Source organism: Procambarus clarkii, chromosome 25 (assembly GCF_040958095.1).
Source record: "Procambarus clarkii isolate CNS0578487 chromosome 25, FALCON_Pclarkii_2.0, whole genome shotgun sequence".
Lineage (NCBI taxonomy): Eukaryota > Metazoa > Arthropoda > Malacostraca > Decapoda > Cambaridae > Procambarus > Procambarus clarkii.
This window is the reverse complement of record NC_091174.1, coordinates 6356626-6378089: the sequence shown is the minus strand read 5'-3', so window position 1 is coordinate 6378089 and position 21464 is coordinate 6356626. Positions and strand designations below refer to the sequence as shown.

At 42.6% G+C, this 21464-nt stretch overlaps 2 protein-coding genes across 2 annotated transcripts; both read right to left on the bottom strand.

The window, feature by feature from the left end:
• Nucleotides 1-28: 28 nt before the first annotated feature.
• Nucleotides 29-6475, bottom strand: LOC123756367 (uncharacterized). The gene is made up of 3 exons (XM_045739456.2): nt 6249-6475; nt 5062-5157; nt 29-1147 (listed from the first exon to the last, which is right to left on the bottom strand). Exons 1-3 carry the CDS (start codon nt 6282-6284, stop codon nt 959-961), a joined length of 321 nt encoding a protein of 106 aa, XP_045595412.1. The 5' UTR covers nt 6285-6475; the 3' UTR covers nt 29-958.
• A 1949-nt stretch (nt 6476-8424) lies between these two features.
• On the bottom strand, nt 8425-21204 carry LOC123756368 (synaptic vesicular amine transporter). Its single transcript, XM_045739457.2, has 11 exons — nt 20556-21204; nt 18629-18761; nt 16907-17995; nt 16415-16498; nt 16054-16239; nt 15449-15489; nt 14695-14841; nt 13991-14134; nt 12021-12204; nt 11534-11670; nt 8425-11235 (listed from the first exon to the last, which is right to left on the bottom strand). Exons 2-11 carry the CDS (start codon nt 18756-18758, stop codon nt 11119-11121), a joined length of 2259 nt encoding a protein of 752 aa, XP_045595413.1. The 5' UTR covers nt 18759-18761; nt 20556-21204; the 3' UTR covers nt 8425-11118.
• Between the last annotated feature and the right edge of the window lie 260 nt (nt 21205-21464).

Below are 21464 nucleotides of genomic sequence, written 5' to 3'. Positions count from 1 at the left end.
ATAGTTTTATGAGGTTTAAACACAAATAGAATGTTCTCATTCATCACTTTATTTTTCTGATATAACAGTGAGGAAAATGGCTGTAATGTTGTTCAGTACTTCTACAGTAATATGTTAAAATATAGTGTCCACAATGAAAACTATTTTAACATTCAGTCCTTGGCCACTGGCAATGTAACAAACATTGAACTTCTAAAGGAATATTATTAATAAAGATACAAATGAGACTTAACAGTGTAAGAAGCATAATGAAGTAAATAGAATTGTCATTATGTAAGATGCAGCAGAAATAGAGTAATACCAATTTAATTTAAAAATTTCTGTATGTTATAATAATGAATTATAGAATTATGAATTATGTTTCTGTAGGTTATAAAAAATTTACAAGAAATCTTTTTATTCGTAATGGCATGCCTTCTTTTTTTTTAGAAGCCTGTTCAATGAAGATGTGACAACTTTTTTTTATAGTTGATAAGGTAAAGTAATTATCAGGAGAAAGTGCTAAGCAAGTGTGCCTATGTAGCACTGGAAATGGATAGGAAATCAGGATAGAAGGACGGAGTGAAGCCTTATCTATAAAATATGATCTAGCATTCTTTTTATTTGTTAATAACGTGGTTTAGAAACAGGGTTGTTGGTTTATGGAACAAATTACTTTGACACACACTAGATATGGGATTGCAGCATTATTTCAAGCATAGGTGAAATATATTTATACAGTACTGTATATATATATATATGTAGGAATATGATTGGATATAAATAGGTGCTGCCTCCTATGGACCAATAGCCCTTCTGCAGTCTCCTTTGGTCTTTTATGTAGTGTATACCTATGATGCACTTGTGTGATTATGTAGCTTTGACAACAAGGTGACAATTTGATTATAACCCCTGGACAAATGTTTGTTTGATAATGAATCTAGTTTTCAATTGAATGATGATAAATTACTAAAAGTACCTACTTCCTACTATAATTATAGGCCCCTCTGGGCAGCCAAGGCTGCATCCATATGTAGCCAGAAGCCATAACACTGCAGTAGGCATTGTAGTACTTGCCAGGAGAACTGCAAAATGACCAGCGAGGACATTTGCACCGGAACTCCATCTGGAACTCCTCCTTGCAGATCTCGTTCCACCAGCAGGTTCTCTGTTACGAGAGCAAGTGAGGTTTGTAAACAGGGATTTATTGCCTTTACAAAGTTTTCATACACTGTGACAATAATGTAATGAGATGCCTGGAACCCATACTTTCAATGAGATATGATTGCCATCAGCTCAAAATGAGCATCAAATTATGTAATTAACATGACTAAATATCTACAGTACATATCTAATGTTATTTTGACTCCAAGGTCCAAGTTTGATACCAGTTTGATACCAAGTTTGATACAAGTTTGATGCCATGAAATGACATATTGCATAAATACTCTCCATGCTTTAATAAAAATGTCGGTAATATTTGGAGACATATAATATACATGCCTTTGCCAGATGCTGACAGATTTGCTAGATATCAGTTAGATAATTTCGAAACAGCAAAATTTGAATGAAAATCAAATACGAGTCATGATTAGCAGGAATCTTAAGCCTAGAAATCTATGCACAAATGTTCATAATAGGACAATAGGATATGTACTGGGATTTATTTCTAGAAGCATTAGCAATGCTTCTAGAAATTCAATTAATCCCAGATATTAGAAACCTACCATATGAAGAGAGATTTAGACATCTTACTTTATATTCTCTACAAAAGTAAAGAGTAAGAAGCGACATGATTGAAATATGCAATTGGATAAAAGGGGTATAACAAAGGTAATTATTAAGGTGTTAAATATATCAACACACAATAATATTTATATTGGATTAGTTTAGATTCAGAAAAGACCTGGATAAACATTAATTTAGAAACAGGTTGATTGGTTTATGGGATAAATAACTAGATACCATAATATATATGGGCTCGGTGGATTGTTTCGAGCAGAGGTTAGATATACATCGTGGATGAGTTGGGGTGGATGTAAATAGGAGCTGTCTTGCAAGAGTCAATAAGCCTTCTGCAGTTGCATTATTCTTATGCTCTTATGCAGCATTTCAGCGTCTTAACATTTAAGTAATCATTATCCAGGAGGGACTGAAACATTGTCGTTTCTTCATTTTCTGATGTGTGATTTGGTCATGCAATAATATCTTTAGGTTCGTTATTGTGACTCATCGTTTGCCCGAAACGTGTTAGTGGCTTTACAAGAAAGTATACCACTTAATCACTAACATGTGTACCTTCACGACATATTGTACCTTCACGACATATTGTACCTTCACGACCTATTGTACCTTCACGTATACTGTATAAATAAATAAATAAATAATAAATAAAATTAATAAATACAAATAAATAAAAACAAATATATAAATCAATTAATATGAGGACCCAAGCGCGTACAGACATATAGGTTCGGGGGCCGGTGGCTGAACGGACAGCGCTTGGGCTCGTAATTCCAGGGTCCGGGTTTGATCCCGGCCGCCGGTGGAAACAGATGGACAGCTTTTCACCCTGATGCCCCTGTTATCCAGCAGTAAATAGGTACCTGGGAGTTAGACAGTTGTTACGGGTTGCTTCCTGAGTAAGTGAGTGAGTGAGAGAGAGAGAGAGAGAACGAGAGAAAGAGAGAGAGAGAACGAGAGTGAGAGAGAAAGAGAGAGAGAAAACGAGAGAGAGAGAACGAGAAAAAGAGGACAGGAAGCCGCCCGGCTTGTCAAAGGTAACCTCTAGCATTTGCCCTGATGATTTTGTTTTCCAGCTGGATTTTAAAATTTAACAAGAGTTTCGGCATTTACGGCTCCGGCGGGTAGGCGGTTCCATGGGTTTATAACCCTGTGGATGGAAAAGCATCTCCTGTTTTTAGTCCTGCATTGTGGCTTGTTGAACTGCTCCTGGTTTGTGTTCATGTACTCCTTGATTGGTGATAATTGATTGATTGATGAAGATTAAGCCACCCAAAAGGTGGCACGGGCATGAATAGCCTGTAAGTGGTGGCCCTTTTGAGCCATTACCAGTATCAAGAGTTGATACTGGAGATCTGTGGAGGTGCGACTGCACCCTGCGTGACGGGAGATGTCTCCCCGTGATAATTGAATATGCACTGTGGTTTTAAGTAATTTCATGTACAATGATTTTGTTCTCTAATCAACAAAAACAAACATCAGCGTGAAATTCATAATTAACATCAAGTGGAAAACTAATATCTCATATATGTCAGATGCGCCTTGAGAATGGTTGATGGTGGATGAAAGAATTGTAATATTAAAAAAAAATTAAATACCTGGGATTTTTTAAAGATTTCCATGCCCGAAACACCTTAATTATTAAAGGTTATGTATTGCGCTTTTGTTACCTATGAACTCTCCCCTGTTCATGTATCATACGTATGTATTCATGTATATTATTATTATTATTATGGAATTTTAGGTATAGTGAGCCGCATATATGCTGTTTACCACTCACCTGATTAGACTTTCTATCCAAACATGTATAGATTTTTGGTTGAATTATGCCTAAAGTGGCAGCGAAAGCTATGGTTAAATTGTGCACAAAAGGAATTAAAAATGTTCCTATGTATATTTGGTTATTATTATTATTATTATTATTATTATTATTATTATTATTATTATTATTATTATTATTATTATTATTATTATTATTATTATTATTATTATTATTGACGTACAATCTCGATATCCTGAACTGACTGATTGCTCGAAATCCTCTTCAGTTGGCCCGATATAAGTCCATAGCAACCGCCTTGACAACGGCGATCCTGTTGACGTCACGCCTGCCATTCCTCCGTCCTGATATACCTGTATTTACCTCATGGCCACCATCTCTAGTGGCCTCGGTGGGGACAGGAAGGCGGCGGTTTGTCAAAGACCCATCCTTTATTCTTGAGGATTTTTTTTCCCAGCTGAATTTTTAACGAAGTATTGTCTTGGCATTTACAGCTTCGACGGGTGTGGACGGATATATATTGATGACTCTGACAATGCTAGGAGAAAAAAAACAGTTCTCGTGAATAATGCGGGGCATCTTTGACAAACCGCTGGCGTTCTGTCTCCGTCGAGCCAGTAGACAGATAGTGACCCCTCAGCTAAACAGGTTAAGACAATCTGTATCAATAACAGAAAATGTCTGTCTGTCTGTCTGTCTGTCTGTCTGTCTGTCTGTCTGTCTGTCTGTCTGTCTGTCTGTCTGTCTGTCTGTCTGTCTGTCTGTCTGTCTGTCCGTTCGTCTGTCCGACATTGTAGGGCCAGATGCTTGGGAGTAACCTAACTAAACTCTCATTGCCGGATAACTGGTCTTTGGCAGGGGATGATCATAGGGAGAATCGGGGTCGACCGCAATGCCCTACATTAAACCATTTTCCATCCTAGCTAAATAACGTTTCCATCCTCACTAAGATTCAAGAAGCATTAATATTCTACACGATGACCAAAAGTTTGTCTTACGCAGTGGCGTTATTGATGAAAACACCAGGTAGTAGAGATGGTCACAGTGATAGTGTGACGAGGACTAGGTAGGGAAGATGGTGAAGGGTAGATGATGCGCAGAGGAGATGGTGATGAAGGGATGATGGTGAAGGAGAGGGAAGGTGGTGAAGGAGATGGAAGGTGGTGAAGAGGAGGGAAGTTAACGTAAGGTCATGAGAACTCGCTAAACAGATACGAGTATAAAGCACTTGCAAGGGATGAAAATAAGGATTTGGAATAGAATGGAATAGTGCCCAGTCATAGGGACGGTCGGGATTCGAACAACGATCTGCAAGAAGCGAGACAGTCGCTCTACCGTCCAGTCCAAGTGGTTGGGAACCATTCCTTCCTTCCCCTTTTCCCAAATCCTTGGAATAGGAAGGAACCCAGCTCCACTGGCTGCTCTAGTAGCGTCTAGATCTAGCCTCCTCTGATGGTACTCCTATTCTCACTGGTACCCCCTAGTCCCTTGATATTTGTAGCTCAAGATCTCCCGGTACTCGTAGCCCCACTGATATACGTGGCTCCAGGTGTCCTTACCTCATTAGTGTACCTGCGGATGGTCTGGTCGTTGTACTCAAGGCGTGGAGTGAGACCCGAGGCAGCCAAAATCAACGCCAGTGTCCACACCGTCACCTGCGGAGAGTACCAAACACCATGGAACGACCAAACACCATGAACGACCAAACACCCTAATGAATTGAAAAGCTATCCAACTTTTGCCTTGTGTCGATAGAGAATCAATTCAAAGTAAAGCCGAGCTTTGAATTTAACGATGACCAGAGTTTCTTTCACCCTAATGTACCTATTCACCTAGCAGTAAATAGGCACCTGTGAGTTAGACAGCTGCTACGGGCTGCTTCCTGGGGATGTCTGTGAAAATTAGGATTAAGGACTTATATATATATATATATATATATATGAATAACTTTTTTCAAAGGAAACGTGCCAAACCATTTATCTCCCGCCTGGGAATCGAACCCCTTAAGGGCTGACACTCGACCATATTTAATTTCGTACAATACAGGAAAAACATTTTTGTTTAATACACAAGTTATATCCGATATTTTAATTAAATTTGTTTGAAGAGTAATGTTTCCAACTACTTTGGCTGGTCGGTACAGCGACGGTCTAGCTTCTTGCAGGCCGGCGTTCGATCCCCGGTGGTTCAAAGACAGATCAGGATTTCATTACGTTGAATTCTTTATTTATTGTGTATATAAATTATTTATAAAGCTATTAAATACGCACAGTTTTTCGTGCAAATATTAACGTGTGTACTGAAGTGGGGCGAGACCATCAGTGCAGGAGCCACCGGAAGGGCCACTTACTGTGACCGGAAGGACCACTTACTGTGACCGGAAGGACCACTTACAGTGACCGGAAAGACCACTTACTGTGACCGGAAGGACCACTTACAGTGACCGGAAGGACCACTTACTGTGACCTGAAGGTCCACTTACTGTGACCGGAAGGACCACTTACTGTGACCGGAAGGACCACTTACTGTGACCTGAAGGACCACTTACTGTGACCGGAAGGACCACTTACTGTGACCGGAAGGACCACTTACTGTGACCGGAAGGACCAATTACTGTGACCGGAAGGACCAATTACTGTGACCTGAAGGACCACTTACTGTGACCGGAAAGACCACTTACTGTGACCGGAAGGACCACTTACAGTGACCTGAAGGACCACTTACTGTGACCGGAAGGACCACTTACTGTGATCAACCTGGAGGAGGAGCTGAAGGAGGCCATGGTCACGTTCACTTGAGAATGGTGTGGCGGAGACTGGCTGTGGCGTCCTAGTAAGGCTTCCTAGCGCACTCTACTGATGTGATCTGTCTCACTCACCCACCTAACCTCACACCCTCCCACGTTAGACCCTATACTCCTCCCACGGCCTTAGTGGGAGGGATTGGTTGGTGGGTGGATGGGTGACACTCCCCCTAAACTCGCTCATAGTAGCCAGACCCCTTTGGCACTGCACCTTCCTCTATCCGTTAATGAGCTCTAGCAATCCCTTGAAATATCTCAATTTCACTGCATTCTAGAGGTACTAGTGTCTAAAGATATGTTCTGTGCGTTTTATTTAATTTGTTCTTAATGCAGATTCATAGTTTTGTGATGGTTAACTTATTTTCAGTGTTTATTACCATGGAAACTTCAGGCAAGCGCAAATGCGAATGCTTTAGAGAAAACGTTATATTTATGTGAAAGGAGTAACTTTAAGATCGAGAAGTAGCACCTATCATGAATAATTTCATTGCAATTGATTACATTCTATACTGAACACCTCACCCTATTTAATATAGTAATCTTACTGTGCGCAATATGCCACCTAATTATATTCTACTCTATGTGTACCCTGTAAGACAGATCTATTTGTCATACACATCTATGAGCAAAATGAGTAGCAAAAATAACCAGTTCTACTCAAAGCAATTACTGCACACTTGATACTATTGATTCTAATAAACGCTTTTCGGCACATGAACCCTGTGCTCGAACTGATGGTTCTGTTCAGCCGTCAAAAGGACACGCTCCAGCAGCTTGTATAAGTTCTTGAGAAATATCAAAGATATATAGAGATTACTTCCTACTGAGACGAAACTCAACGATGCCACGCAACAAACGTTGATTTGGAAAAACAGAAGAGCTTCACTCGTACAAACTGAGCACGACTACTTACCTCGGTACTCACTATTGCATCACACTTTTCTTATCGAGACGAAGATCAACGTTGCAGCACAGCTGTTGCAACAAATGCGGACAAATACAATTGGCAGGGCTTCTCCCTTCAAACTGAGAACGATCAGTTGTCTGACTTGACGAAAGGAGTACGTCACAAATAATCCACATAGGTATTCCAGCCGACTTGTTGTTGGATTCAGGAAACGAACAGAAAAACAATTGCCAGAAACGCTCTGCGTGTTAGTGGCTCTGCAAGAATGTAAGAACACCAATGCTATGTACTTTTACAATGTAAAAAAAGATAAAGGGATTGCTAACAGTGTCACAGTTACAGTCTCACATCTATTACTGTAGAAGAACAGTGCTACCTGTCATATGAGAGAACACTTGACATCCATCCTGTCTAGCAAGGCAAACATCTTATGGCTTACTCACAGAAATCACAATAGCGTGATGCATCAAATGAAAGCTGAGTCGATTAAGGCAGCATCTGGGATGCTCTCGGACGTAGGTTCGAATCCTCGTCACGGTCCTTGTGGATTTGTTCATTTTATCTCTTAGGAGTGGACTCTCGGGTGTCTCATGCCTCAAAATGAGACTGCCGCTGCTCCTAAACGTGGGTTTGCTTCAAGTTTAAGCGTAGTGAAATTTGCAACTTAGATAAGAGAGGAAGGATTATAATTTCACAGGCCCAGAGACACTTCAAGATGTTCCACTACCAAAGATTACATTCACTCCAAACATCTACCACCACCTACGGGCTACTCATGCCCGTGCCACCTCTTGTGGTGGCTTAATCTTCATCAATCAGTCAATCGATTATAATTTGATAGAGAGTAATCTTCCCGGTGTAGAGTAGTGCCGTTGTCTTCTCTCTCTTGATATATATCATGAAGTTGATACGTTCTGAGCTGAAGTTTTTGTGATTCATTTTGTAAAATGTTGACATTCAGTAAGGAAGTTCTGGAGGGTTTTTTGTGCAAAGGTTAGGGTGAAATAGCCTAAAAGCATTTATGCCAATTATAGCATTAATTTTAGTAACACGATCAATAAGATACACGAGGATGATTCGGGCTCTTATACACAGCAAACACACACACACACACACAAGTCTCCGAACGCCACAAGCCTTTCACAAGACACTGTCAACTGCCCTTTGGATATTTATTTTTACACTGTGCAAGGATTTCAATGAGACATCACCAAGTTTGCACATATTTACTTGCTCAACAATGATGAATAGAAGAACACTACAAATAGAAGAATACTGATAATGACGTTTCTGTCAATGAAATCACCTCCTTAACTTACACATTTAATTGTAGAATTAAATACATGTATAAAATATTTCTAAATTGAGAATTATGTGAAAATGTCACAATATCCTATTTGTTTAAGATAGCTAGACTATTCGTCATATACTCAAGTCACATATAGAGGATTACAAAAAATAAATTTGCCACTTCAGCAGCACTAACTACAGTACTAGGAACAATGTACCACGCATTTTCCCAGAAATTCAAAGTTATGGAAGTAGAGAACGTCACAATACCGTGGGTGAAACAAGGTTTGATTTAATCATACGAAAGGCGGTTCGACAAAGCTTATTTTCTGAATTGCTAAAACTGTATATTTTATAAGGTGCATTACCTTAGGTTAGACTCAGCTTGGCTTTGCGCCCTGGAGAGGCCACTCCGGCCTCGACAACCAGCAACTCCATTGTCTCCTGAGACTGCAAGAGTCCTACTACTACTACTAGACGCAGTTAGGTTAGGCTAAGTAAGATTAGGTTTGGTTAGGTTAGATTCAGTAGATTTTAATATCCATTGGCGAACCGTCTTAGCCACAATGTGACTTCTATCTCTTACTAAGTCGTCGCTTCCATTTCACATGAGTAGGTTAAGTTATGGGTTACGGGGGCGTGTACATGTATTCACGGATACAGTGATGTCAAGCAGGACACCATGAAACATGGCAAAGAGGAGAGAGTGTGGCTCTGTCCACTTAAACTTATGAGCAGCTCTGAGCTGTACATAATCAACGCTAATATTCGTGTATTTGATGCGAGGTGTGAGTTGGGTAATAAAGCACTTTACACTGTGGTACAGTAGAACAGTCGCTGAGTAGACCTCAGTGTATATACACGGAAAGACAGAGTTCTGTTCGTTTATATTACAGATGAGCCAGACAGTTCACTTAAGTGCTTTTTTTCCCCCTTTCTTTCTTTATTATTCACCCCATACCCATCCCGTGGGGAGTGGTGGAAAGGATTACAGAGGCACATAATGGGTTCAGGAACTGAACCCCATAATTCGTTTAGCTAAGCAAGTGACAATCTTTTGAAGCTAATTAGACAATTGGTATTGTTACATACTCATATACATAAAACATGCTAACTGTATAACTGAGTGTTAAATAAAGGTGGCGTGGCTCGTTCATTCAGCCTGTGATGTTCATGAGTAAAGCACATTGCATGCTTAGTAATTCATTTACGAAATGTGCTCTGATGTGCAGGCAAAACTTGCATGATTAAATCAAACCCAACAGTCTACAAAACACAGACAATGCAGTTGAAAGAATTATACATAAAATATCATATTTAGAAAAGCAAACTCAGGTACACATTCAATGTTTGGATGATAAATATTAGCACAATATTTTATATATTCTGGATTAACAAGTGAAGCAGCTTATTTAAATTGTGTATTCAACATTTTATCTTAAAGATAAACATTTTGAAAAGTAATCAAAAGCTGCATAGTTAAAATAAATACAACATTCAGAGGAGAGAGAACTGAAAACTTAACAATTAATATCACATTACTATGAACTTTCAGTAATACTCTTTACACCATTACCTATTCCGTAGATCAACAACCCTTTTTTCCAAGCCAGTATTTACCCAGTCAGAATTAATATTTGCACACTAATCCAGTAGTAACCCAACTAACCAGCATTTACCCAGGTTCAAACCAGTGATGAAGATTAAAGATCGAAAAATCTAACGACAAAAATGTTCCTGACAAAATCTATACAAACTCTAACATGTTTGGGAAGACATTAATTCAGTTTGCCAAGTCCTCCTATGAACACCTAATGCTAAGGGCAGGGGAAGCATTTGTAATATAGTCTATTAGTCTATTTCTTTCTTGCATCAAGAAATGTATTATCTTAGAAAGAAAAACTAGGCACAGTGCATATTAAAACTCACGGAAGCTTTGCACACTAAAAATATAAATAGAAATTTTGTGAGAATTAAAAATCTCAAGAAGACAATTCACATATAAATCTTATTTTATCTGGTAGCTTACTTCTTCATGGCATGCAATGGCCTAGCACAAATTGTCTAAGGAAAAATTTGTTGCAATATTCAGAGGAACCAGAATATTAGATTCTGCCACCAGACCTACTGTTAGATTCTGCCACCAGACCTACTGTTAGATTCTGCCACCAGACCTACTGTTAGATTCTGCCACCAGACCTACTGTTAGATTCTGCCACCAGACCTACTGTTAGATTCTGCCACCAGACCTACTGTTAGATTCTGCCACCAGACCTATTGTTAGATTCTGCCACCAGACCTACTGTTAGATTCTGCCCCCAGACCTACTGTTAGATTCTGCCCCCAGACCTACTGTTAGATTCTGCCACCAGACCTACTGTTAGATTCTGCCCTCAGACCTACTGTTAGATTCTGCCCCCAGACCTACTGTTAGATTCTGCCACCAGACCTACTGTTAGATTCTGCCACCAGGCCTACTGTTAGATTCTGCCACCAGACCTACTGTTAGATTCTGCCACCAGACCTACTGTTAGATTCTGCCACCAGACCTACTGTTTGATTCTGCCACCAGAACCATAGTTGAATTCTACGAGCCTATAACACTTGCGTTCACATCTAGTCGTCCTCTTCGTCGAAGAGCTGCTGGTACCTCAGTGAGGTCTCGCGAGGCTGGACGCTAGTGGTGATGTGTTGGGTGTAGTCCTTGGGCCTCGGAGCAGCCATCAAGATGGCCTGCAAACACATACGAGCAATGCCACATTTTAGATCAAATTACTAAATTTCGTTTCTTAAATTTGTAAATACTTTTTGGTCAAAAATTCGGTAAACTGCTAATGTATTTTTTGTTGGTTACGTGAAACCTATCTTGTAATAATGTGTCTGTATATGATCATGTACCTGTAAATGAACAAGTACCCTATAAGATAGTGGCAATGTACTCTAGACGATAGCGGAACTGTACCCTTGAATATATCGGCACTGTATTTTCCAAGATAGCGTTACTGTACCCATGGAGCTGTGGGGGTCCCACCTGTGTTTCCGTGGTGTTGTGGTCGAAGGTGCTGAGCAGCAAGAGGACAGGGCAGTAACAGAGGTTGATGATGGCCACCCCGCGCATCAGCCACGGGAAGCCAATCTTCTGGACCACTACTCCTCCCACCAGAGGCCCTGAGGTAAGTCACACAATGCTTCGTCAGTCATCCTTGGCACTATATTTACCTGAGGGGCCAATAACACTAGTGGCCTCGACGAGGACAGGAAGCCGGTGGCTTGTCGAAGGTCCTCCCCCCCTCCCCGATTAATCAGAACTTAATAATTAATAATTCCTTCCCCCCCCCCTTCCCACCCCATCCAAGGTCGCCTCCCAGGATGCAACCATTCTTCAGTACTTAAAATAATGGGTTGAAAACAGATGAAGTAAAATAGGCGGGGGTTACCGCGAAGTAGAGTAAAAATAGGTAACCTATGAAGCAAACACAGGACATAAGATATGCGAGAGGAAATAGGGCAAGGGTTACCTAGGAAGTAGGCCAGCGCGACGGCAGCCTGGGCTATGGCATAGACTGCTCCATAGGCTGCGACATGCCTGGCGTCCACTATAGCGGCAAGCAGGGGCATGAGGGCGGCGTCTACCGTGCCCACGCCCATACCCAGGCACAGATGCGGTCCAGCTAGGGCCAACATGGACCTCGCCTCCGGAACCTGCAACGCCATATTGTCCTCAGAACGCCTTGTTGTACATTAAGTTACGCGTACATAATGTCCTCTGGATACAGGTCATTTCGTACATGCGATATAGTTTTTTTTAAGATATTTATTTTATATTAAAACTTTGTCAATTTAACTTAACCTAATCTAACTCATCCTCACTTAGCATTTCCTAAGCCAGCTCCAGGGGACTGTATCCAACACATTCACATTTCTTGGTTCTCTAAGGTTAACATGAACTTAGTTTGGGCCAGATTGTATAATTTAAAGATATGTTGGATATTTTGGGGTAACTCGTTGTACGCTCCTCATATCGTTAGAGTAAGCATTCTTCTTTCACCTGAAGATATTGGTAGAGCTACGGTAGAGCTTCGTGCAAGGTCTTCATTTACTTGGTCTATCTACCAAGTAAATCTACTTATAAAGTCCCTCTACTTGGACCATTAGAGGTTGCTCTGATGGTCAGAGTAGATGGCACCATTCCATCACCTCGTCTTCAAATCCCAGCTCCTTGTCCTCATATCCCAGCTCCTTGTCCTCATATCCCAGTTCTTTGTCCTCATATCCCAGCTCCTTGTCCTCATATCCCAGCTCCTTGTTCTCATATCCCAGCTCCTTGTCCTCATATCCCAGCTCCTTGTCTTCATATCCCAGCTCCTTGTCTTCATATCCCATTTTAGTTCTAAGACTAGCTATTATTGTAGCCGTAGGGCTAGCCATTCTAGGAGCTGTGAGACTAGCCATGCTTGTAGATTAGCCTAGCCCTTCTTGTTGCTGTAGAACTAACCATTCCTGTAGCCCAAAGACTAGCCCTTCTTGTTGCTATAGAACTAACCATTCCTGTAGCCCAAAGACTAGCCCTTCTTGTTGCTATAGAACTAACCATTCCTGTAGCCCAAAGACTAGCCCTTCTTGTTGCTATAGAACTAACCATTCCTGTAGCCCAAAGACTAGCCCTTCTTGTTGCTATAGAAATAACCATTCCTGTAGCCCAAAGACTAGCCCTTCTTGTTGCTGTAGAACTAACCATTCCTGTAGCCCAAAGACTAGCCCTTCTTGTTGCTGTAGAACTAACCATTCCTGTAGCCCAAAGACTAGCCCTTCTTGTTGCTGTAGAACTAACCATTCCTGTAGCCCAAAGACTAGCCCTTCTTGTTGCTGTAGAACTAACCATTCCTGTAGCCCAAAGACTAGCCCTTCTTGTTGCTGTAGAACTAACCATTCCTGTAGCCCAAAGACTAGCCCTTCTTGTTGCTGTAGAACTAACCATTCCTGTAGCCCAAAGACTAGCCCTTCTTGTTGCTGTAGAACTAACCATTCCTGTAGCCCAAAGACTAGCCCTTCTTGTTGCTATAGAACTAGCCATTCCTGTAGCCCAAAGACTAGCCCTTCTTGTTTCTATAGAACTAACCATTCCTGTAGCCCAAAGACTAGCCCTTCTTGTTGCTGTAGAACTAACCATTCCTGTAGCCCAAAGACTAGCCCTTCTTGTTGCTGTAGAACTAACCATTCCTGTAGCCCAAAGACTAGCCCTTCTTGTTGCTGTAGAACTAACCATTCCTGTAGCCCAAAGACTAGCCCTTCTTGTTGCTGTAGAACTAACCATTCCTGTAGCCCAAAGACTAGCCCTTCTTGTTGCTGTAGAACTAACCATTCCTGTAGCCCAAAGACTAGCCCTTCTTGTTGCTGTAGAACTAACCATTCCTGTAGCCCAAAGACTAGCCAACTCCTGTATCTCTAGTACTACTAGATTATATGTAGTGAGTGAGAGACTACTCACTGTAGCAGTGGCGAGGCCAACCAGGAGCATGGCTATCACTGCCGCCCTCCACCGCCCCAGACGGAAAGCAGGACCTGCCGTACAACTGGTACCCACCAGGTACCCCACGCTGTCCGGAATGAACGCCGTGCCCAGCTGCCACTTCTACAGGAGAAATGTTGGTGTGTTACTTGATGTAACTCACATTATCGCCACGAATATGAAATGTGGAATACAAATAAATAAAAACTGAATATGAATGTTAATACCTAAATATTTAATACATATTAAGTGCGTATGGTAAGCATATGTACGTCAGGTACTGTTGTTTAGATCAGCCCGATGCGCAGAACTGTGCGCATCGGGGTAACTTATGATTCATAAATGAGGACCCTTCAGTTATGAGTATGCAGCCCGTTCTCATAAACACAGTCTAGCCTCATAAACACAGCCCGTCCTAATAAACACAGTCTAGCCTCATAAACACAGTCTAGCCTCATAAACACAGTCTAGCCTCATAAACACAGCCTAGCCTCATAAACACAGCCTAGCCTCATAAACACAGCCTAGCCTCATAAACACTGGCAAAGTGTTCGCTAATGCAGCCGCCAAACCCTATGTTTACGAATGTAAAACTCTTCACACATACACCCTAAGAACGAGTTGGAATTCTCCTCACCCACCAGTATGAATCAGTCCCCGTTACGAGTTAGTGTGACACTCACCTGAGGGTGCAGGGTGTCCGTGAGCCAGATGGGAAGGCAGGGCTCCAGCACAGCCATAGCGGTTGTGCTCACCATGATGGCCCCAGCGGTCACCAGGATGTAGGGGTCCTTCACCAAGCCCAGCAGAGGCGTCGAGATCACCACACTCTGTGGTCACACGGTCACGTCACCAGCACGTCACACCATCAACACGTCACACCAGCACGTCACACCATAAACACGTAACACCATCAACACGTCACACCACCACCAGGTAACGTCAACATAAGAAAGCAATGAGTCAAGAGCAGCACGAAAAGCATTGTAAACTTTAGATTAGTTTACAATAAGAATCACTGTTAACTGCTAACTAATCTTCAACTTACTGTAGCTTAAACATTGAGATGAGTAGACTCATAGATGTCACTACTGCTTGGCTTAGCCTTGCCAAATGAATCATCATTATAACTCCTTTTAACTCATCATTTTAACTCAATGAATCATTGTAATTAATTGAATAATTTTTATTACTCATTGAATCAACATTATAACTCATTGAATCATTATTATTACTCATCGAATCCTCCTTATAACAAACTGAATCATCATATAACTCACTGAATCCTCATTATAACTTACTGAATCATCATTATAACTCACTGGATAATCATAATAACTCATTTAGTCATCATTATCTCTCACAAAATCCTAAACTTCGCTGTTTCTGCATCACTATCACCACTATCGTACAGATGAGTGGGAATATCTGGCTTACCTCAGATGTGGGTCGGGGATCGAGCACTGCCAGCTGTACTACTGCAAAGAGGCAAGATAATTATCAGAAGGTGATAAACCAGAATGACTATAGAACACATTTAATGGTTATGAGGATAAGTAGCTGGGATACGAGGACAAGAAGCTGGGATATGAGGACAAGGAGCTGGGATATGAGGACATGTAAATAGGATATGAGGACATGAAGCTGAGATATGAGGACATGGAGTTGGGATATAAGGACATGGAACTAGGATATGATAACATGAAGCTGGGATATACGTACATGGAACTAGGATATGAGGACATGGAACTGAGATATAAGGACATGGAACTGGGATATGAGGACATGGAACTGGAATATGAGGACAAGGAACTAGGATATGAGGATAAAGAACTAGGATATGAGGACAAGGAACTAGGATATGAGGATAAAGAACTAGGATATGAGGATAAAGAACTAGGATATGAGGACAAGGAACTAGGATATGAGGACACAGGAGCATGTGTGTGGACAACTGTTGCAAACATCCGTACTTTCCATCGTACCCAACTGTTGTGACAGTAAGCCAGGAGTGACCGTATGCACGCACACCAACTACGTACCGGCTAAGACAGCGGTGAAAGCAGCCACCACCAGGAAAGGCGGCGTCTTCGAGCTGGTGAAGTCGTAGAGGAGGCTGCCTAGCGGGTACCCCAGCAGGACGCCCAGAGCAATACCGCCCATCACCAGCCCCTGCACACGCCCACGCTCTCCGTCCTCCGTGTAACACTCGGCGATGATGCCCATGCCTGTGCCCAACACGGTGCCCGAGTTTAGATACATTTGACAAATAAATAAAATCTACACATAAATAAAGAGCAGTGAAAATAGTTGTGTTGTCATACTAATAAAGCATACACACACACAGCACGTGCATACATGCCCCTAGTAACGCAAGTCAGGGCGGAAGGCGTACAGACGTACCGGCGATGGCTATGCAGGAGGAGGCGATGCCCTGCAGGCTCCGGGCTACGAACATCAGGGCGTAGCTCTGGGCGTAGGCAAAGACTGCAGGCAGAACATTGGTTATAGTCTCTCAAACTCTCTCATCACAGTTACACACAAACGTGTAAGCAAGAATTCCGAGTCAACAATATTATGTAAGTTAAAGCTTTAATAAGGACTTTTCCTTATTGAAATGGCCCGTCTTATAAGATTCTAATAAGGACTTTTTTAGTGTTATATCCAGTGTTATATTATATTATATATTTAGAATGTTTTTAGTGTATATTTTACATTATATCCAGTATAATATATGTCCTTTTTTATATACATTTAAAGGTGTACGAGGAAATCTTTTGTTGGATGATACAGATATATGGCCAAGACTCAAATATAAGTGACAGTCCCAGATCATTACTGAAGCCTATTTAGCATTTCTGATACTACTATGATTACTCGAAAACGGGTACTCACGGAGGGCCGACAGGATGAGGTTATGAGTGCCGACGATGAGTGGGAGTGAGTAGCCAACGTGAGCCGTGAGGGGCCCTACCAGCGGGTTCACCAACAGCTGCACCAGAGCCTTCGACGAGAAGAGCAGCCCCACCCGCCCGTTCTCGTTGATGATGTCCTGTGGCAGCCTGGCCACTGTGCTTGACGAAGCTGAGGCGTTGCCTTCGGCGTATCCGGAGGTCGCTGGCTCCTCCTGCTGTAAGGAATCCTTGCTGGTTCCCTGAGATCTGAGTGGCTGAGGAGCTTCTCCGTGTTGGGATTCGATACTTTCAAGTGAGTGTTGGTCTTTAGGATGGGCGGATTGTGAAGATATTGAGCCCATTTGAGAGAGTTGAGGAAAGAAGGGAAATGACCTTAATGGTATCAACTTATCGTCCTGTGCTTGCTTCTTGGCTGCGCTTCCACCTTTTTTAGCCTGGTGTGCGCTTTCGTTGCTTCTTATATTGTGTTCTTCCTTCTCTTTTCCATCGGTTCTCTCCGCTTTTGTGTCTTTTAGAAAATTAAAGTTTGCTTCAGAATTGCCAACGTGTTTATAATGTTGAGCCTCTGGATGTATCACATCTTTATCACGAAAACTTTTATAGGGGATACCATCAGTTTCCTTCCTGGAAAATGAAGTTTGGTAACGTGGGGCTCCGGGATCCTCACTCTGGAGCTGTACGAGGTTATCATTCAAAAACGTTTTCCTGTTTACGCGTTCCTGGGGACGTTGCAAGCCCAGTTTAGCAAATATGTCTCGACGTTCCGACATTCCAAGGGGTTTATATTTCGTTGACAAATCTACACTCGGAGCTGACATTAATTCATCTTTTGGTATTTTGTGTGAGAATTCGGGAGGTGTGATGATGTCTGTCGCGGAGGTTTTTAGCGTGGAGATGGAAGGATGCTTCTGAAAGCGAGGATTTCGAGCTGAGAGAGGCGACAGGCGTTGATACGAGGTCGATGGGATCTCTTCGTCAGTTGTAGGTATCGGTTGAACACCGTCGCTGTAAACATCTCTAAGTCCTTGTTGGTGCTCCAGCTGGTACAGGTAGTCCGGGATGATTGGTACTGTGGGTAGGGACGTGCAGCGCCGCTGCTGTTATTGCTTGCTCAGTTAATAGCATTTATTGTAATTATTAGATGACAATCTTTATCAAATCGTGGCATTATTTGTCGCGTAGAGGACACATACATACGTGAGGCATTTGTCACGTCAAGTCCAGGTAGACAGTATCCACGAGTTTACAAGATCCTCTTGAGAGCTTAACTTGAACAACACGGAACTTACGATTTGTTAGGTTGAAACATACAGCTATGACCTTAGATCTGTGAGGAGCCTTAATTACTTACTTTTGTGTGGAGTCTTACTCACGTCCATGAAGATCCTAAGCAGTCTTACCTACAACTGTGAGGAATCGTAAACCACAATTTTGAGAAACCTGAGGAGTCTTACCCATGACTGCGAGAAACCTAAAGAGCCTTACCGACGACTATGATGAGCCTAGAGAGCCTTACCGACGACTGTGAGAAACCTAAAAAGCCTTACCGACGACTGTGATGAACCTAAAGAGCCTTGCCGACGACTGTGATGAGCCTAAAGAGCCTTACCGACGACTGTGATGAACCTAAAGAGCCTTACCGACGACTGTGATGAACCTAAAGAGCCTTACCGACGACTGTGAGGACCCTAAAGAGCCTTACCGACGACTGTGAGGAGCATGTTATCGAGAACGAGAGCAGCGTAGACCAGAAGGATGACCGCCACACGGCTTCGTCGTAAACGCTTCACCTCCTCCCGAAGCTCCGTCACGACCACGCCTCGCGTCAACATGCTCTTCAGGTGACGGAGGCAGAAGGGCAGAGGAGGGGGAAAGACAAATGGGGTCAGTGTGGGTGAATGAGGTGAGTGTGGGGTAGAACGCGTGGGTTCGTGCGCCCAGGGAAGGTCCAAAGGAGGCCATGCAACGCATACATCTTGCGAAATTACATTTTAATTGTTTAAACTGATCTAAATCAGTAATTATTAAAAGAGGAGGCCAAGCCTGGAAGACCTCCTGGCACAGAATATCAACGAATCAGTCACTATAACACCCGGAATGACTCTTGCAGCACTGGAGTGAATGATCATTGTAACCCTATGAAGGACTCGTTCTACCTATTGTCCACCTTACCGTAAGCCGGGTGGCGCAGTCTTATGACCGCAAGTGTCCTGACTTCCATGGACGCTAACACCTGACCCGTCCGTCCCTTCACACCTTTCCCAGTGGAGACACTGCCTCACCTCAAGTTCAAAGCCAAGTAAGTTTATCGAGGTAAGTGAAACCTGGTTGTGGCACCAGTTGGGGCCTCCAGATTCTCCCAGACAATTCAGAAGAGCTCCGGGTTGAATAGTTTTTGTCCTATCGTGATCGAGTGGGTTAAGGGTCTGAGAGTCACTAGAACTGGTTCAAATCCCCCGCACTGATCCAGATGATTTTCTCATTCATATTCTACATAGTCGTAATGGCTTGGTGTTTTCTTCTCATATTTCCCTTCCTTTCTCATTCATATACCCCGCCATTGTGATTTATTTGTTATTGAGATAATAACATTCATCCAAGAGGGATGACATAGTTTAGATCACAGGTCCCTCAATAGACCCGCACATCTATATACAGTATACAAATCACAATCATATTTGACATCACTTCAGGTCCTTGGAAACACATGCACATGTTGACCGCCTCAGTAACACCTGATCAATTCACACAGAAATCACAATAGCGTGATGCATCAAATGAACAAATCCACAAGGGCCGTGACATCTGGGATCATCCCGGACGTAGGTTCGAACCCTCATCACGGCTCTTGTGGATTTGTTCACCTGATCAATTAGTTTTGAAATCCGAAGAGGATGATTGACACTGATTTAACTAGACGTGGAAACAAAGGAATAAGTATACAATTAACTGACTAGTTAGCAAATCAGTGGACAAAACGTGGTTACCGGGGTTCGATTCCCGGGGCCGGCAGAAACAAATGGGCAGAATTTCTTTCACCCTGGTGCCTCTGTTACCTAGCAGTAAATAGGTACCTGTGAGTTAGACAGCTGTTACGGGCTACTTCCTGGTTGTGTGTGTGTGGGTGTGGAAAAAATATAGTTAGTTAGTAGTTGGTAACAGTAGATTGACAGTTGTGAGGCGGGCACCCCCACAAGCACAACTAGGTGAATACACACACACACACACACACACACACACACACACACACACACACACACACACACACACACACACGTGGATATATGCTAATTGGGTTTGAGTGAATGTGTACTGTTTGTATGCATTCTTGTGTTTGTTTGCATATACGCGGGTGTGTTTGTGTTGGTCAGTTTGTTTGTATTAATGTGTGCTTGCGTTAGTATGTATCTTTGCGTCAGTATGTTGAAGCAAAGAAACACACGCAAACACCTCAGCCTGTGTTTGTGTTTGATCAACATCCCCCCTTCCCCCCCCGCCTTCCTCTAAACAGGAAGAACATATCTTCAAATCCCACACACTCAAAAAACTATCACTCATGAAACTGCAAATATTCAAAATAACACCGCTATTAACGTGTTAATAACACCAACATAATCATATATACTTACTGATGATTATTTTATGATGAAAATCAATTTGTTGCTATCATTTTCTTTCATATGGAACTTTATGTTCTAAGAGTGAAGCACTTGACTAACTATATGTAAACAAACACTTATGTCTGTTTATTCGACAGAGGTAAACATCAGTCAGAACACACAGCCACTTGTGTGTGAGTGTCTTCCACTACTTCAAACACCAGTCAGAACACACAGCCACTTGTGTGTGTGTCTCCCACTGCTTTAAACACCAGTCAGAACACACAATCACTTGTGTGTGAGTGTCTTCCACTGATTCAAACACCAGTCAGAACACACAACAACTCTTTCGAGTGTCTCACTGCGGTGAAGTGCAGCAGGCACTTGCTGTTGCTGCTGCCACACACACACACACCAGTCCGTGTAACAGGTGGCAAGAGTGTGGTGTGCGAGGCGGTATATAGTAGAGACGAGGGAGGTCCAGACCTGCGCTGTAGGTCCCTGATCTAGCTATACCACTGCCACCCCCGGCGCTGCCACCACCCCCGGCGCTGCCACCACCCCCTCACACCACTTCTTCATTAACCATCACTATCTCCTTTGCCCCACTACCACCTCCACCTCTACACATTCACCACCACTCCTATATGCACCAACAACAACCTCTCCTTCATCACCACCACACTGTAGCAGGTGCTAATATTCCCTCTCCACCATCTGCTTCCAATGCTCCTGTTCCCCCTTCCCCTCCCCTCTCCCCTCATCCCACTTACACAGGTGTTCCTTGCCACCTCCGTCCCCCCCTCCACCTTCCTCCTCCCCACCTGCCAGCACTCCTGGGAGTATAGTTACCTCTATACTGAACCTGGCAACTGAATTGCCTATAACCTCTACCCTTACCTAACCTAATCTGTTGTAACAAACTAGGCTGTTGTAAGA

What these genes read in the sequence shown, in the direction of transcription:
- LOC123756367 (XM_045739456.2), bottom strand. Translation starts at nt 6,284, where the DNA reads ATGGCCTCCTTCAGCTCCTCCTCCAGGTTGATCACA. An exon ending in CCTCCTCCAGGTTGATCACA is followed by an intron (nt 5,158 to 6,248) that starts GTAAGTGGTCCT and finishes TACTCTCCGCAG; the next exon opens with GTGACGGTGTGGACACTGGC. An exon ending in TCCGCAGGTACACTAATGAG is followed by an intron (nt 1,148 to 5,061) that starts GTAAGGACACCT and finishes CTCTCGTAACAG; the next exon opens with AGAACCTGCTGGTGGAACGA.
- LOC123756368 (XM_045739457.2), bottom strand. Translation starts at nt 18,758, where the DNA reads ATGTTGACGCGAGGCGTGGTCGTGACGGAGCTTCGGGAGGAGGTGAAG. An exon ending in CTCCTGCATAGCCATCGCCG is followed by an intron (nt 16,240 to 16,414) that starts GTACGTCTGTAC and finishes TGTTGGGCACAG; the next exon opens with GCATGGGCATCATCGCCGAG. An exon ending in CGCGCTGGCCTACTTCCTAG is followed by an intron (nt 11,671 to 12,020) that starts GTAACCCTTGCC and finishes GACTTACCTCAG; the next exon opens with GGCCTCTGGTGGGAGGAGTA.